Source organism: Caloenas nicobarica, chromosome 3 (assembly GCF_036013445.1).
Source record: "Caloenas nicobarica isolate bCalNic1 chromosome 3, bCalNic1.hap1, whole genome shotgun sequence".
In the NCBI taxonomy this organism is placed as follows: domain Eukaryota; kingdom Metazoa; phylum Chordata; class Aves; order Columbiformes; family Columbidae; genus Caloenas; species Caloenas nicobarica.
The window spans coordinates 32,911,796-32,928,163 of NC_088247.1; the positions used below are offsets into that span (position 1 = coordinate 32,911,796).

At 41.1% G+C, this 16,368-nt stretch overlaps 1 protein-coding gene across 1 annotated transcript in view; it reads left to right on the plus strand.

Annotated features, from left to right (window-relative positions):
- Nucleotides 1-8,719: 8,719 nt before the first annotated feature.
- Nucleotides 8,720-16,368, plus strand: part of CD109 (CD109 molecule) — an 87,891-nt gene continuing 80,242 nt past the window's right edge. The window contains exons 1-2 of the mRNA XM_065630899.1: nt 8,720-8,820; nt 9,122-9,282. Coding sequence (XP_065486971.1) covers nt 8,753-8,820; nt 9,122-9,282 — 229 coding nt within the window. The 5' untranslated portion in view covers nt 8,720-8,752. The remainder of the gene's footprint in view (nt 8,821-9,121; nt 9,283-16,368) is intronic.

The following is a 16,368-nucleotide window of genomic DNA, read 5'->3' on the forward strand; positions in this document are numbered from 1 at the left end:
GTTTTAACAGCTCTGTTTCAGACACAGTAAAGAACGTAATTCCAGACTCCTGAGCTCTGTATCATGCAACTGTCAGGTTTTGCAGTCTCAGTCCTTGGAGGTTTTCAAGATCATTCTGGATAAAACCCCAAGTAACCTGGTCTGACCTCGTTCCTCACTCTGCTTCAAACAGCAGGCTGGATTAGATGATATCCTGAGCTCTCTTCTGCCCTGAATTTTCCTGTGGTCCTGTGATCCTGTGACCCCTCTCAGGAATAAAAAATATCTTGTGCACGAGGCGTCTTAAATATAGTGTGTTTTGTTTTTATTTTTAATGTCTGAAGTAAATTACTGCTAAGGAACAAAATGAGAAGAAGAAACTCCCAGAACTGCTGCCAGTGGTCAGAAAAATCACAGGGTGAATCTTTAGCCTAAAAACACAGCTAGGAGGCCTCAGAAAGCTGTCCAGTATAGGACACATTTCAGACTATGACAGCAATTTCCAAACATTCGGTTGCTACAGTAAGGTTTGGAAAGATGTAGCTCTTGGGTCCACACCCTCTTCATTCAAATAAACATGACTGCTGCTTTGGGTGGTTGGCAATGGAACAAACAGTTGCTTTTTGAACAGCGTGAATGAGTATCCTCTAGTGGCATTACTCAAGGGCTAAGTGTATTAAGACACTGGCTTATTTGGTGCCTTGGAACATGAAACCTTTACTCAGGTCCTTCTTAATCACTGAGATCGGACTCCTAACCCTCCCTCCTTTCCTGTAGGCAGCATGTGGTAAGAGTTGGTCCTCAGGGAGAGACAACTGGTATTTCTCTCTGTCCTAACTAAACACAAAGTTTTGTGCAAGTTTTATAAATAGCTTGAGTGTATGTTTTAAAAATAATTCTTAATCACTTCTGTCTGTAGAAGCCAGTTAATCTACTTCAGAAACTGACAACTTGCATGACACGAGGTTGACTCTTGTGTTACACGATTGTCAAATGGATGTATTCTAAAATAGAATGGAGATTCTGAGAGGTTTTACCTACATAATTAATGTCAGCCTACCTCTACTTTAAATAGCTATTGCTTCTTTGTATCACAGTGGAGTTGTGGAGGTAGTTGGAAAGTGAAGGATTTTTTTTTTTTAGATTTACAAAAAAGACAAACTAAACTTAAGCATAGGCACAACTTTAGCTTTGGGCCAATTTCCAAGAAGAAAGCTTGGTTTTCATTTTTAGAAAAAAAAAAAAGCCTGTCCTTCCAGAGATCAATCCTACAAAAGCTTCTCTTTTAAATAACTACTTTTAATTCTGTCTTCTTTTTTTCTGGTGTTGACCTTTTCTGGATATGCCAAGACGGAGTAAACTAGGACTGAAATAGTATAGTCTCCACCATTGCTAGGTGCTTTTCTTTCCCTCTTGTAAATTCTATTTAATTTCCTTGGGAGCAGATTCCTGCTCTGTCCTTTCTGGGTACATTAAAATATGCATCTCTGTAGTCTGTGGGTTTAGATCATTGTCTCCACACCTTGACTTACTTTTGTATAACATGTGGGAAAAGAGGTTTGTCTACATTACAAATTGCTCTCAGGTCAGTGTGCTTTTGAAAAGAAGCTGCCTCTGCCTACAGAGTTACATTGGTCTATAAAACAGACTGCTGTACTAACATCCCCCTTTTTTGGGGGGGTAGATGAATGTCGTAAATAGCTATTTCAGAAACACACATTCATTGAAAAATCTGCCAGTTTTTATGTACATAATTAAAAGTGACGTTACAATATATGAATGCATGCAGTCCAGAATGCTGTGATATACTACTCTATGACACTACGGAAATACTAGTTTTAGAACTTCCTTTTTTAAAAGCTATAATTTAAATTTACAGTATAATTATAGACTATAGGTTAAGATACTTAAATCCACACGGAATTCTCACCTTTAAAAAAAATGAAATAGTGTTAATGCACACTAAAGTGTTTAATAAAAATGGGGTTTTTCTTGGCTGCTTCAGTAGTATTTGCAGGGAGGAGGGGTTGCACTGACCTTTTGAAAACCATCAGAAAGCAAAAGGAATAAGAGCAGCTAAAATAAAATGATTAATGAATCTTGGTAAAAGGAATTTCATCACATACAATTGTAAAAAATACCGCCCTAGGAAAACAGATTTTTGAGGACAACCTGTCATCATTTGTAAAAGCTTTTTACTTCTCTCACTTTCATAAAACCAGCATGTTTGTACATGCTTTAATGTGCCCCTACCATATAGTTGAACATTTTACAATCAGAGAAAAATGCTAAAATTAAAAAAGTTGTGGCATAGCTTTGACTTTGCAATTAAAAAGGCATCACGTGAACTTGCTTCTTAAATATTCTGCTCATATATATCAGATAAGATATAGTATATCAATCAAAGTTAAGGGACTAAATGCAGCACATAGTGCAAGAAAACTCAATCCTTCATACTGAAGTTACAGAGATTCAAGCAAGGTGGATGATACAATTTTGAGTCCTGACCTCTCTGAAGGCAATGATTCCAGTACCATTGATTTCTGTAAAGCCAAGAGTCTACTTTGGGGATACCTGCAGAGGAAATCCAAAAATTCAGCTACACATAAAAACCCGTTGCGGTTACTACAGTTACATGCATCTTGGAGGACCTTCAGCACATCAGTAGCAAGAACATAGGGTCGTTTTGCAGTAATTCATTATGGTTCTGTAAGATCCTTCGACTGCCAAGAACTATTGTTCTGGGAAAAACAGAACAAGGTCCTAATTTTCCATTCCATCATGGTTCTTCTGCACTTCTCAGTCCATTCAGAAGGGCTGTAAGGCCAGGGGACTTGGTAACTGAGGACTATCTTTGCTGGAGTGGAACTCCTAGGTGTAACATTTGTAGATTTGCTCCTCAGACTTTCACATTTCCCGTAGTATAATTCTCTCAGTCCTTCTTTAATTCCCTTTCTTTCCGAATCTCATTTCTAAAAGTGAATGTCTCAAAACCTCATGAAGCCTTAACTATCATGCCCTTCTACATTTGATGTGTTTTCTAAAAGACAGTGCTTTATTTTGTTTGGGTTTTTCAAAGCACACATTTAATATAATGCAATAATACAATATTTACAGATTTGACCACATTAATTTTTATGGGTATAATTAAAATGTGTACAGGTATTTTAATAACAAAATCAAATTATTATGAAAATATAAGCATGTAATTCCAAGATAATAACCTCTTTCTATGCTATATTTACAAATAAGATTTCCTCCTATTTGGACATTGCTTGCTTGTTCTTATGCCAGCCTTTGAACACATAGAAACAAAATCTGATGCCTTCAAACAAGCCCTGATCCAAAGCATGTCAAAATTTATGTCTGTCTTTAGCTTTATTCATTTAATACTCAATGAGGACACTTAAGCTGTAGTCATCCTACATGTTCTGGAGTTAACAAGATGTATTTCAACTGCTTGTCTTAACTCCCTGTTTAGACATTATTAGAAATTGGTATTTTCAGGATGGGATTCACTTGATTAATTTAGAAGGCCACTTTTGAATGTCTGCTCATTCAAACATTGGTACCTTAATGAGTGGTATAAATCCGGCCTGAAAAGTGCCTACATTGCTCCATTGTCTACCCAGTGAATGTGAATAACTAGTTGTAGACAACTGCAGAGTCCACATTTGACTAGGTGAATCCTACCTACTATGCTTGGAGTAACTGTTCAAGTTGGAATTGAATTTGCTGATAACACTATTTATCAAGAGAGATGTCTTCAGGTACTTGGAAAAGAGATCTTAATTGCAATGCAGACCAGATTTTCTTGTAACTCCACCCTGAATAGCCCAGGGCAAGTTTCAGTGTGTGGCACACCCTTTGTCAGTGTGGTGTAAAATGTTTTGACACATTCCATCACCAGAACCAGCATCAGAAATGTTATTAATATTACTGAGGACTTCTGGGAGAGCTTTATATCCTGTGCTCCTGTCAGTACCTTCCAGCAAATAGTAATTCTTCAGGCTTACATCTAAGCAAGGAATGTGCCCTCTTACTACCAGGGAATGATCTTCTACCCACCTATTTTTAGTATTCACTATAATTTCTGTCCACTCACTATGAGTAATGAAACAAACTTCTGCTTTCTTCCCAGTTCCATGAGCTGCTGAATCACAGTTTCTGCTAGGACTTCATCCAAAGCCTATTGAGATTAATTAAAAGATTTATCCATCCCCTAAATCAGCTTTGTTGCAGGCCTTAAGTTCAGTGATGCATAAGGCAAGTGGCTAAGCTTTTGAAAAGATGGAATATTGTGCTGGAAGAGACTATAGTGATCTTGTATTTCAAATTCCACGTAACATAGCTCTTCAGATTTCCCTGAATTTGCCTCATTTCGTGGAAATATGCTCTATTTGCACCACAATCTGGTTGAATGCCTGCTGAATACAGCTGAAGGTCTGACGAGCCAAGTTCACCATTTGATGCTAAAAGCAGGACAGGACCATTCAAGTCCCTGCTGTTGTAATTTTTGTTGAGATTTTCCCGAGTATTTTAAGTACAGTAGTGCTTAGGTTTTTACATTTACCAAACAGTACTATTTTCTACATGTGATAGAGAAATGCAGACCTTGCTGTACACGTGTTTATTTCCAGCCAATCTTCATACACTTAGTAGTGCTTGCTAGGTGCTGCAATCCTTATTTACCAAGGCAGAAGTTGCTTTCCAGACTCATTAAAGAACCATTCCAGTTCTCTGTATTTACTAAAATATACTTTTACATAGAGTATACCTAGGCTGCAACTTTAAGATGTGATTTCAGCTGATACTGATACATGTATTTGGTCTAGACTTAAACCAAGTTGTATAGGAACAGACAACACTATAGTTGTTAGCTGCCTGAGACCGTAGCCAGTGCTGTAGATGACTTTTACAGCCTTTACAGGCTCTGCTTGTAAAAGACCATGAAGGATGAGCAAAATTAGATTCTTGAGGAGCAGTGAAGGTGGTAAAAGCGGAATTTTCTTTATGGTGACGTATCACGGATGGATGTAAAACTTGAGTCTGGTAATGCTTGCTTAACTCCAAAACGTGAAAATTGAACAGAGAGGGATTTTTCAGCTAGCTTCCTGAGTTGGCATGCCGAATGCAATGCCAACCTGTTTTACCTCTTAAATTGTGTCTCCAGAGTATCCACTTCACTGGCTTGGAGCAGTTGAAGATTATTAAATCCTTTCATGCTAGGTTATACTCTTTCAAAATTATTCCTAATATGCAGAAATCGGGTCCAAAACAAATTTCCCTCACATGGTGATCTCAATAACTTGCTGTGCAGTTCCCTGCTTCCAGTTCTGTGCACAAATTAATCTCTCAGGTGTTTGTCAGAGCCAGGCATTTAAAACCTACTTAGGCCCAAGACACTGCCAAATGGTTGTTTTTGTGGTCTTGAAAATGATGCCAGCTAAGGTCTTTTGTTTAGTTAAAGAGAGATCTTCTAGCGGTTTAATAGGCCTATTCTGGGTGGACAAGTATTTTTTAGCTGAGGATGTTTTGTGCCCTATGACAGAATACAGAGAGTACGCAGAAACTTTTCAAATCTAGGTGCCCCAAAGTTTAAATTTGAACAATTTAGCACAAACTGAAGTGCTGTTTGTTTTTGTTTGAGTTACCAGCCTGACCTGGATCAAACTAAACAGTGACATGTAACCGCATAATGAAACCCTAGCATAGACAACCGTGAATGGAAATGAGCAAATTAACAGACCACAGGGGAATGTAACAGTCCTGTAACTGGTAAGGTTGCGTGATAAATTATGCTTACCTGACACACAGGTCAAGTCTGACAGAACACTTAATGAGCGTGAATAGGATATTGGCTTAGCCCAATTCTTTATAAGTATGCTTATTTTCCAATTACTCCTGAGTACTGCATAATTTTTATTCTCTGTGTGCAGGGGAATGTGCAGATGAGGCTTGAGATACATGGTGTATTTGTAGCATACATTTGCTATAGAACTGAAATTGGCTTAAAATTTCCTTATTTGACCTCGTGTCTGCTCACACTCCACAGCTTGGTATCTACACACTGTGCTGATCGCCACATGGGGGGCTTAGCTGCAAATGGGGCTACTGAAATGAGCTGTGTTAGAAGTAAAACCTCTCTCCAGAAGGAGCTGTATGGCACAGGCTGCAGAGGAGGGCTGGGAGGGCTGTGGGCCACAGAGCTGGGAGGTGCTGGGTGGAGAATGGTAGAGGGAGCTCCTGGGGCTGCCTTTCTCATGGAAACCATCACACAGTATAACTACTTCCCGTGCCCTTTGGGTGCCAAAGAAGGACCACATTTGATAAAAGAGTGGAGGAGCTGAAGTGGTGTTTCAGGGAAACGCCACCTTGTGTTACAATGAAAATTAGGAGCTGCAGAGCACTTTTGAAAATCAAGACCTTGTTTAGATGCTGGTGAGAGGTGATTCTTAAAATTATCTCTGAAGTGGGCTATTATGTGTTTAAGTTTTCTGCTAACTGGGAATGTACTTAATCCTTACGTACCACATTCGATTCCTAAATGGTATGTTTAACCATGAAAACCCTCTACATGTATCTACAGTGTGGTATATCCTGTTTGGAAAAGAAATGATGAAAAGAGGTTTTAAGTGTCTTCTAACAAGGCAGAGGGAATCCGAGGGTGGTATAACTTCAGCAGAGGAAACTCCATGTCGGATAAGGAAGGGAATGAAGGAGGTATGTTCCGAGGACTTGGGGTTTCAGAGATCTCCAAGTGGTAGGATTGTCCTCCATTAATTTAACCTATCTCTGAGCATATGGATATACCTGAAAGAAATTGAGCCTGCATGTTGTTATGGAATGGCATCTAATACTTATTTGTGTTTATCTATTTCTGATCAGCGATAAATCTATTCAGGACAGATGAAATTGTAATATCAATAATCCATTTATTGTCTTACTTCCTGCTGTAGGATTCCTTTATTGGTATTTTTGTAGAAGAAGAGATCAAATACATATACAAAAGTAGCATTAAATAACAAGCCTTTAGGGAAAAAAAAAAGGAATATGGGAGTCCACAATACTGTTGCACAAATGGGCAAAATCTGTAATATTTGCAAGCACTTTCACTGATGGTCTTTTCGGCTACATTCATGCTAATGAATTAAACACTGTCAGCAAATGTTCCTGGGACTGGAAGTTAATTGTCTCTACCCTCAAGTTGACCTTGGCATGGTTTTGCCCTGGCCAGAAAAAGCTCTCTTGAACAACTCGCGGTGTGGTTTGGGGGTTAGCATAGACCATACCCAATAGGAAGTTTGGATGTGGCCACCTTGTTTCAGAGGCTAAGGGAGCTGATTAGTATGGACAGGTCCCCATTGGGCTCAGTGCCAGAGACTGGAGAAGTGCAGACTGTGTGTAGCTTTACCATCTGAGGCTGGGGTGCTGGGGATGCGGCACTACTTGTAAACACTTTTTCCTGACATCTCCAGGAAAAGGAGTGGCAGTGACTGTTCATCTTCCCTGCCTGTTTCTCACAAGCAACGAGTTAAGGACTTACAAATAACAGCAAATATCTCCCAAACTTTGCTCATCATGCACCTTTTGCAGGTGAGTAGCTGCCAAGACTGACCTTCCAGGCATCAGCTGTGGTTGTGGCAGTATCACCCCTTCCCTGCTCTACAGAGGTGGCACCCTCTCTCCTGTCACTACAAAGACTGGTGCTCTGAAAAGAATCAGCAGGGGTATTAAAACTTACGAAAGCAAATTTAAAAGATGTGAAAAGACTCTATGACTGCCTGGGATACTGTTAGAACACAGTGTTTATGTACGTTTACTGTTCATATCTGATTTTCATAAGAACAAAACACGATGCTTCTATTCAGGGCTATAACTGACTCTATTTTGTCTGCACAATGCAATGCAGAGGGTGTCAGCCCAGCATTTCTAAAGAGACGAGACTTCAAGAACTGAGTGGAATTTCTACATGTTTTAGACTTGTACAGAGATGAAAAAATTCAGATGAATCAAAACACCTTTAGGTGTGTCTAGTCCACACAGTTACAATGAACATGCTGAAGGAGCAGAATGTTACCCAAGCTGCTTCAGGGCACTTTTTGGACTCTGAAAGTGGGTTAAGATGCAAATGCAGACATGACCTTATTTTACAGATATTGGGAACAGAGGACAGTCCAGCCAGAGCTACATTACCAATCGGTTCACGTTTAAGTAGCTACAAGGCTCCTTGAATTTCTGCCAGCATCGTTCAGACCCAAAACGATTCCCGACTTGTGTCGGAGCCCGAGCCCCATGCCAGCGCGCCTCCGAGGCTCTCCCAGCCTCTCCAGTGCAAAGCCTTAAGGATAAACGGGCAGGTCCCGACAACAGGCTGCCGCTCTGTTCGGCGCTACAGGCACAAAACATTACTCTCGGTGTTTATGTTGTAGGACATTGCGCTGTCCGAGAATCCCACTCGCTCCCCAGCTGCATCTGCCCGAAGATGCGGGTTGCAGGGGCTGCGCGGAGCAGGAACGCACCCGTGGATATGGATGTATACACGTTCATATCTCGCCGCTTGGCCGTCCCCCCCGCTCCCCTCGGGGCCGGCCTCGGGAACGCCCCCGCGGGTGTTCGTGCGGCTGGCGCTGGGGCAGCGGCGGCCTCTCCCTTCCCTTCCCTTCCCTCCCCGCCCGCCGAGGCGCCTCCCGCCCGGGCCCGGCCCTGCGCACAGCGGCGGACCCAGCGGGCGGCGGGCAGCGCGGCCGCGGAGCAGTGCGCACGGGGCGCCATGGCGCGGACCCGCGGCGCTGCCCACCGCCTCCTCCTCCTCCTCTTCTGCAGCTCCGCGGCGGCCGGGTACGTGGGGCCGGGAGGGTCGGGGCCGGGCGGCTGCGCGGGGCAGCGGGGGCTCGGCGGCGCCCGGCTGGCAGCCTGTCCGGAAAGCGGCGGAGCGGCGCTGCCTCCCCCCGTCCCGCCAGCCCGGGGTGCGCTCGGCAGCGCCCGGGGAGTGAGCGAGCATCGCTGCCAGCCCTCGCCGCGGAGCGCGGCAGAAGTGCTTTGCAACATGTATCGCACGCTATGGTGTGGCCGCTGTTACTTTTGGGGGATTGTGTTTCACTCTCTAGCCTTTCTCCCTCTGCCCGTTTGGATTTTCCAGACCTACGTTCCTGGTGGCAGTTCCCTGGAGCATCAGGCCTGGAGCAAACGTGACTGTTGGAGTAGCTCTGCTGCCGGACAGCCCAGCACAGGTCACCGTAAGGGGAGACGTGATCAGAGATAACCAGACCGTCCTGAGCAGGGAAATGGTCTTTGAGAAAGGTAAGAGAATGGAGTTAGCCTGGAGGGATTTAGATTTGCCTTATCCCACAAATATTTTGTTGCTCCCAAAATATCATGACTTCTAACCAGTACTAAAATAGGAACTTTATTTTACCAAGTAGAGGTCACTTGTGGGAAAATAATCTTGTACTCTACTGGCTCTGTGTGCAGGTGGGTGACTGCGCAGGACAGCCAGCATTTGCATGGGTATGCTAACTCCTTGTAAACTCAGAAAATAATCAGAGGGTAGTGAAGTGTGATGGAGTTTCCGAGCAGCCAGGAAGGACTCTGGTCGATGTAGTGGGGCCACCAAAGAAGCAGCAGAGAAAGAGGTGCTCACTGGTAGGCTTGTTAAGGTGCAAGGTGGAAGCAAGTGGGATAACGGTAAGGGTGGAACAAACAAGGGTGATAAAGCATCTGGAGCTGGCTGCTTCTCATGCCTTAAGAAAGTGAGGGCCTGAGTACAATAGGAAAGTAGAGATGACTGTGTGAAGCTCCATTACTTGGAAGGTCTATCCGTTTGTGGAAACAGCAGTTTTTAAGGATCAAGAACTGAATCACAGGACAGGTTTGGGATTGAAGATAAGCAAACCTTAGAGCAGCCTGATTTAATGTATGTCCCCTGGGCACCAGTAGAGGACATGGTGGCAGTTCTGAGTAGCTGGAGAACTGAGATATCCTGGTCACTGCTCCTTTTCTTAAAGGCCAGCTGGGAACAGAAGCATAGAGCTGTCCTGCCAGAGAATTGCCCTCATGGGAAAGAAAATATTTTGTCAGGATAATCCAGCTTTCAAACTGCTCTTAGTATGAGGCAATATAAATTACACCCAAACTCTTAGCTTTTTATTTGTCAAAAACAGAAAGTCTAGGGGCAGCATGAGGTCCTAGAAAAATCCACCCTGCTGTAATGCACTTTCTCCTTGGTGTCAACTGATATTTCTGTTAATGTCTTATAGTTAATATAGATGCCTTAATTATAAGCATCGCAACTTCTTTTCAAACCCTTCATGAAAACCCATCTCTCTTCATAACCTGTAGGGAAGACTGAGACTTTAAGTGTGATGGAAGGAGTTTGCCCAGATAAAAAAATTCATGGCCTCATGATGCAGAAAAGAATATCTGGTCAAAAATCTTCTTGCTATTTCAAATATTCTGAAAAAGTTCTCCAGAACTATGCATTGCCAGGTTTTACTTCAGGTTCGGTATTGTCTATCCAATCTAATTTTATATTGTTATCAGATATATATCCTCCAGCAACCACTGTAAAAGCATAAACCTGAGGCAAATTTCCTTTAGTGCTGTGGCTAATTAAAAAAAAAAAACCTAAGTGTTCATTCCTGATTTAAATCAAATTTATACAACTTATCTGTTAGTTTCCAAATCTAACACTAATAGTTGTGGTGACTTTAGGAGGGCAGATTTGGTGGCACCTAAAATCTGTATGCAAGCAAAACATACTGACTGTCATGCCTATGGTCCTTAATCTTAACTTTCCATGACACATTTAGATTTTGATTATCCAAAGGCACAGGTGAAGCCTCTTGGACTAGACGTAGTACAGGATTCAGCAGTGGATAAAGGAACATTCTTATTCTGTGGAGAAAATAACTTTGATGTATTTATTATGCCATTAGTAGTGAGCTTGCCTTTTAAAGTTCAGAATTCCTTTTCAAACCTTTCCTGGCAGTATTTTGAAACAAAGGCAAAACAAATCCAAACTAACTGATATATTGTTTTTAAAAGAAAAGCTGTTTTCTCCTTTTTTTTTTTTTCCCCCCTCTAACTATACTGGCTTTTATTTCCTGCTTCTGTTCTGCTTAACATGAAGTTCAGTGAGCCTTGTATGAGTTTCAACTTGTCTGTTATTGTCCTTTTCAACATTAAAAAGCAGACAAGCAACTGGTAATTCCAAGCATGTGAAAATATATGGATATCTGTATCTGCACAGAATACAGAATGATGCTTGACACTGGGACTTGCTGAAGTCAGAGGGAATGGTGAGTGATCAGGAATGGGCACAACACTGTATTAGACTGGATACAGTGAGGAAAAAGGAGAAATGGTATAGTGCGTTACTTGAAGTACATGGATTTATTGTTAAATTTAAATAATTTTCCTGTCTTTTAAACATACATTTGATTTCCCATGCTTTTTTACTTGATAAATGGAACAGAAAAAAAATACTGAGCATGCAGTGTATTTCCTCTTGCAAAAATCTTAACATTTAGTAAGTGGTCATCCATTCTTTAAAGTCAAGTTATATAATTTGCTAATCAGTTGTTCTCTGTGAGCAAATATGTAAACAAAACTGTTATGGGCCAGGAACAAGGGAACTGCCCTGTAATAGAGGATGTAGTGTTGAAAGTGTGTATCCGAAGGTGCTACAGCAGTGGATCAATTGTAAATAGAGTTACTTAGAGAGAAAGCAGCTTCTTAGATAAGATTCTAAAGCTTTAAATCCTTCACTGAAGAACAAAAAAACCTTACAACAAAATATGTAGTGATATTGTTGTAGCTGTGTTAGTCTAAGAACGTGAGTGAAGGAAGGCTGGGGGAGGTTTTATTAGGCCAGCTGTTGCAGTTGAAGGAAAAAACCCAAACATATCTCCAGGCACACAAAATCTTCTTTAAATGACATCATTGCTGCATATATTAGTGCCCAGAAAATGTTGCTTTATCTGTCATTCGGACCCAGGAGGTTACACAGAGTGGCTGATACAGTGGTATTACTGTTCCTGTGGTGCACATAAGTTTGATGAATTTTATTGCCATGTGTCTATGCAAAATAACTATTAAGGGAGACAGGGTGTAACTGAAGCTGTTGACTGTGCTGGATATCCAAAAAGCTGGAACTGATTGCCTGCCTTGGTTAGGCTGCATATTCAGTGGCACTGTTGCCTAAGCTGGCTCAATTATGCTCTGTATTTTTCCTTGCACGGTGTCAGCAAAAACAGGGGGTTAACTGCTTTGACAAACTGATCTGACTGAAAAATAATATTTTTATTTTGTTGAATATTCTTTTTAGGCAGACGGGTTCCTTGGTTCAGTGTGCAAACATCTGTGCTGAGGAAACTGAGGTGGGCGTAGAGTTGAGAATTGGGTGCTGGGGACAGAGGACAGACTGTGGACACCTTTTTTACTAGTGCTGTTTAATCTTGCGGGCCAAGTTCAACAGAGTACCTGAGCATGAGAGCTATTACATACCTGTCTGACAAAGTGCATCTGCAATTGCTTTCAGTTAAGGATGCTCTCTGTTTCTTCAGCAGCAGCTCAGTATGGTACATGTGCTTGTCTTTACATTTGAGAGTCAGCCGCATAAAAGGACCTTGTTGAATTAGAGGCACAGTTATTTTTTCTTTATAGAATATAAATTTTGCTTTATATAAGAAATAGAGCACTTGCCCTCTGACAGTTGATAAAAGATTCACCGTTTTAATATAATTGGAAGTGGAAATTTGATTTCTGGGTGATTCTTGACCATTTGAGAAAGACTTTAGCAGTGGAACTTGGTTCACGTTGTTGTCCCGTTTTTCATATAACAAAGGGAAAAGTACCTAGTTTGTATTTTTTGAAGTGAATGGGAAAGTGTGTGTGCATGTTCATTTAAAGAAACTCGGCTCAACATACCAGAATCCAAATGTACTGTAGCAAGGGAGACTGTTTAAGACCAATGTTTTGGTACAGAAATTAAGTTAATTAGATGAAATGTAGTGAAAATGGACCAAATGACTGCCTGCAAGCAGGATGTTGCTGCTACAGGTAAACTTTGTGTGAGCAAGCACAACTGAAAAAAAAAAGTCAGTGCGTCACCAGGAGAGAACAGGTTTCTGTTGTCTGCAGTGGGCTCCAAAAAACCACAGAGCACTAACTAAAGCTCTTTTTGTGCATGTAGCACACCTTGACACATTTTCTGTGGAGATACAGTATCAGAAACATCCTTATCCTCACTGAAAATTACATCAGAAGGTAACGATGGCTTATATGCAATTGGAGCTGTTGGGTTTTCTGGGTCAATAACAAAAAACAATGATGGGAATAACAGACAGGCAAGTTAAATTTCATGCATGAATGTCTTGATTTTCAGTGATTACAGTGCAGGGGTGTCTCTTACCATGAGTATTTATCCTGTCATTGATCAATAAAGATATAGTTTGAATTGGCAAAGAAGTGTTGTCTTACAGGGTTTGCTACCCAGACATTGCAGTGTGTGTTAGTGTGTGAGAAACTTTATACCTTAATTGCAAGAGCTTCTGAAAAGTCTTGTTTTCCTTGTTGGTGCTAGAATGATTTGGAAAGAGTAAGCAGCATGTAAGTTGAAAAAACAAATTAGTTTTAAGAAAAGCTTTTATGTGTAATGAGGTGTCATTATTTACCTGACTGCATGAACAATTTTAATTTTTAAGAATAATATTTAGGTATAGCTTCTGGTAGTTAAGGTACAACATAATGTATTTAAAGCATAGTAAGAACTACTTTTGTGAACTGAAGAATCTGGTTTAAAATAGCATACGTGGTTTGGGCTCCCTGTAATTACTTGTACATGTTAATTAATTTGCACTGCTTTTGTGTATTTCTAGAGAGAAGTAAATGTTTTTGTTAACAGAGGTTACTGGGCTAGACTGTGGTAAATACTCAGGTAGGATTTACAAAATATGAGAATCTCTCCTGTTTGTGAGAACGTCTCTCAAGCTCAGACATGTAGTGATCATTCATAAAGACAATGGAAAATCTGTTTTTACCAGAAGGCATGTTTTGCATACTTAATAATATGGTTCTGACCATGTTAGTACCTGAAATAGGGAAAAACACTAGAAATAGTAAGTTGTAAAGTAGCAGCTAAATCGGAATGAATGGCCTAAGTAGGCCAGTCCCTTTTGTTAACCTTGAGATGCATCTGTACCTTATTTCACAATAAAATGACAGACTCATTGGTGACCACAAAATCTATGCTGAAAATCTGTGAGGTAAAGGGTTTTGATGTCAGTTTAGTGGGACAGCTCCTTTCTGCCTGATTCTGCATCAATGCTTAAAAAGCCAAACAGCAAGTGAGCAGGTCCTATGATTTTTGCATCCATAACCTCTGCTTTCGAATGTATGTGTAACCGTGCCTCATGAAAAATAAGTCAGCACGTGCAGATAACCTATGCAAAATCAGAATGAAGGAGAAGTTTTGGGGAAGGAGGTGTTGGGATTGGATCTAGGGACAAGGGAGCTAGTAAAGAAGTGGACACTCTCTTATGTGTTTTCTTATTGCTGGAGTACATAGAAGACAAAAAAAAAAAAAAAGGTTTCTGCGTCTGTTGTTGAATCTATCCTGCTAACAGACCCGTTAAGTAGTTTACAGAAAAATGGAAGTAGCAATTCCCTCCAATACTTGAGCTTTATCTAATTGATTGGATGCTGTTTGAGATTTGAGGGAAAGAGTCCTTCTGCGGCTCAAGGCTTACACATTTACACATGAGGTCATTCTGGTCACTGTGTTCTTCACAGATACCCAGCCGAGGAGAGTGTGGCAGATACAGCGCTACGGGCTGCTTCACAGTGCCTTGAGAAGGGTTGAATAATTCCCTCATAGCAGAAATGGTGGCAGTGGGGCGACTCTTACAGAGGAGGGAATATTACCTGCCTCAGTGTGGGCTTCCCTGTTGCTGCTGTGGACTGGAGGGGGTTTACAGCTTTTAGGAAAGGGAGGAGAGAGGAAAACACAGTAAAAGCTGTTGATTTGGTGGTGGGGGGGGAAAGTGATGCCAATAAATGACAGGAATTGGGAGGTAAGATGTTGTCAGAAAAAAGAAGGAAGAGAAGCAAAGGGAGAAATCTCTTGAGGGATTCATGTTAAAGGGATAAGTACACTTTATGCTAACAGAGCAGGAGGATAAGAAATAAAGTAACTAAAGATGATCTTATCAATGGCCAACAAAACAACAGAAAAAAGGAAAACCCTGTGTATAAACTGAAAATGAGGTCAGATTACAAAGCCTGAGCTTAAAGGACAGTAATATGGGTAAGAAGGGACAAAATTGGAGAGGTCAAACCATTAACAGAAAAGAATGTGAGGGTTGAGAAGGCAGGATTTTTAAATACCGTATTGATAGCAGGAAGACTGGCGAAGGATGTGACTTGCTGCTCACTCTGATGAGACGGGCATTGGTCAGTGATGCTGAGAGGCAGTAAGTGATCAGTGATCAGTCTTCACTGAGAGGATCAACTAACTGCCATGGAAAAGGGTTAAGAATTAAGGCAGCAAAAGGAGACGAACAGGTTAAACAGTAATTTGTTAAAGTAGATGTTTAATGCTAATAAAATTGCCTGTAGAATATTTAGGGAATTGATTGAAATAATTTTAGAACTGCTAGTGAAGTTTTGAGGGTTTGAGTGAAGAGAGAGGTGCTGGAAGATTGAAAACCTGCAAATAAAATGTGTTCCACTGTGGGCTGGCAGGGGTTGTAGGTGGAGAAGCAGCAGGATATTGTTACATCTTGACTTTAGTAAGGGTTTTGATAGTCTGATGTGGCACTCTGACAAGCCAGCTGGGGAAGTGGGGACAGTGTGAAACTCTTACTAAACACATTTGTGGCTGGATGGAAAATAATATTCACAAAGTGGGTCCAAGTCATTCACTATCAAACTGGAAATGGGTCGCCTTGGAACTGTATTTTGTCAGTATGACTGACATGGATGAAAAAAGGGAGAACATTTATTGGGTTAGTGAAGAGGTGGCAAGGATGCTGGGAGGAAGGGTTAGATTTTGAACTCAATTTGGCAATATATGAAATGATTAGGGGAAAAACTGGGACACAGTTCTGCTCTTCATGAGGAGTAAAAGAGTGTGTGTTTACTAGAGGAGAAACAAGGTGAGGAAAATGGTGTGTGTGTGGGGGGTGTTGAGTGATGCTTTAAAGGTACCAAAAGGTGAAAGCTTGTAAGTAGCACTGTGGTGCTCAAAAAAAAGAAGGCAAATGCTGAACTCAAATATATACACGGGAATATTTTCTGTAAGCTATGAGAAAATATTCTAATAATTTTCACAGTTCTAATTAGGCAGCCTGAGGAATGCTGTGCCTGATTCAGGGCACTCCTCATGGC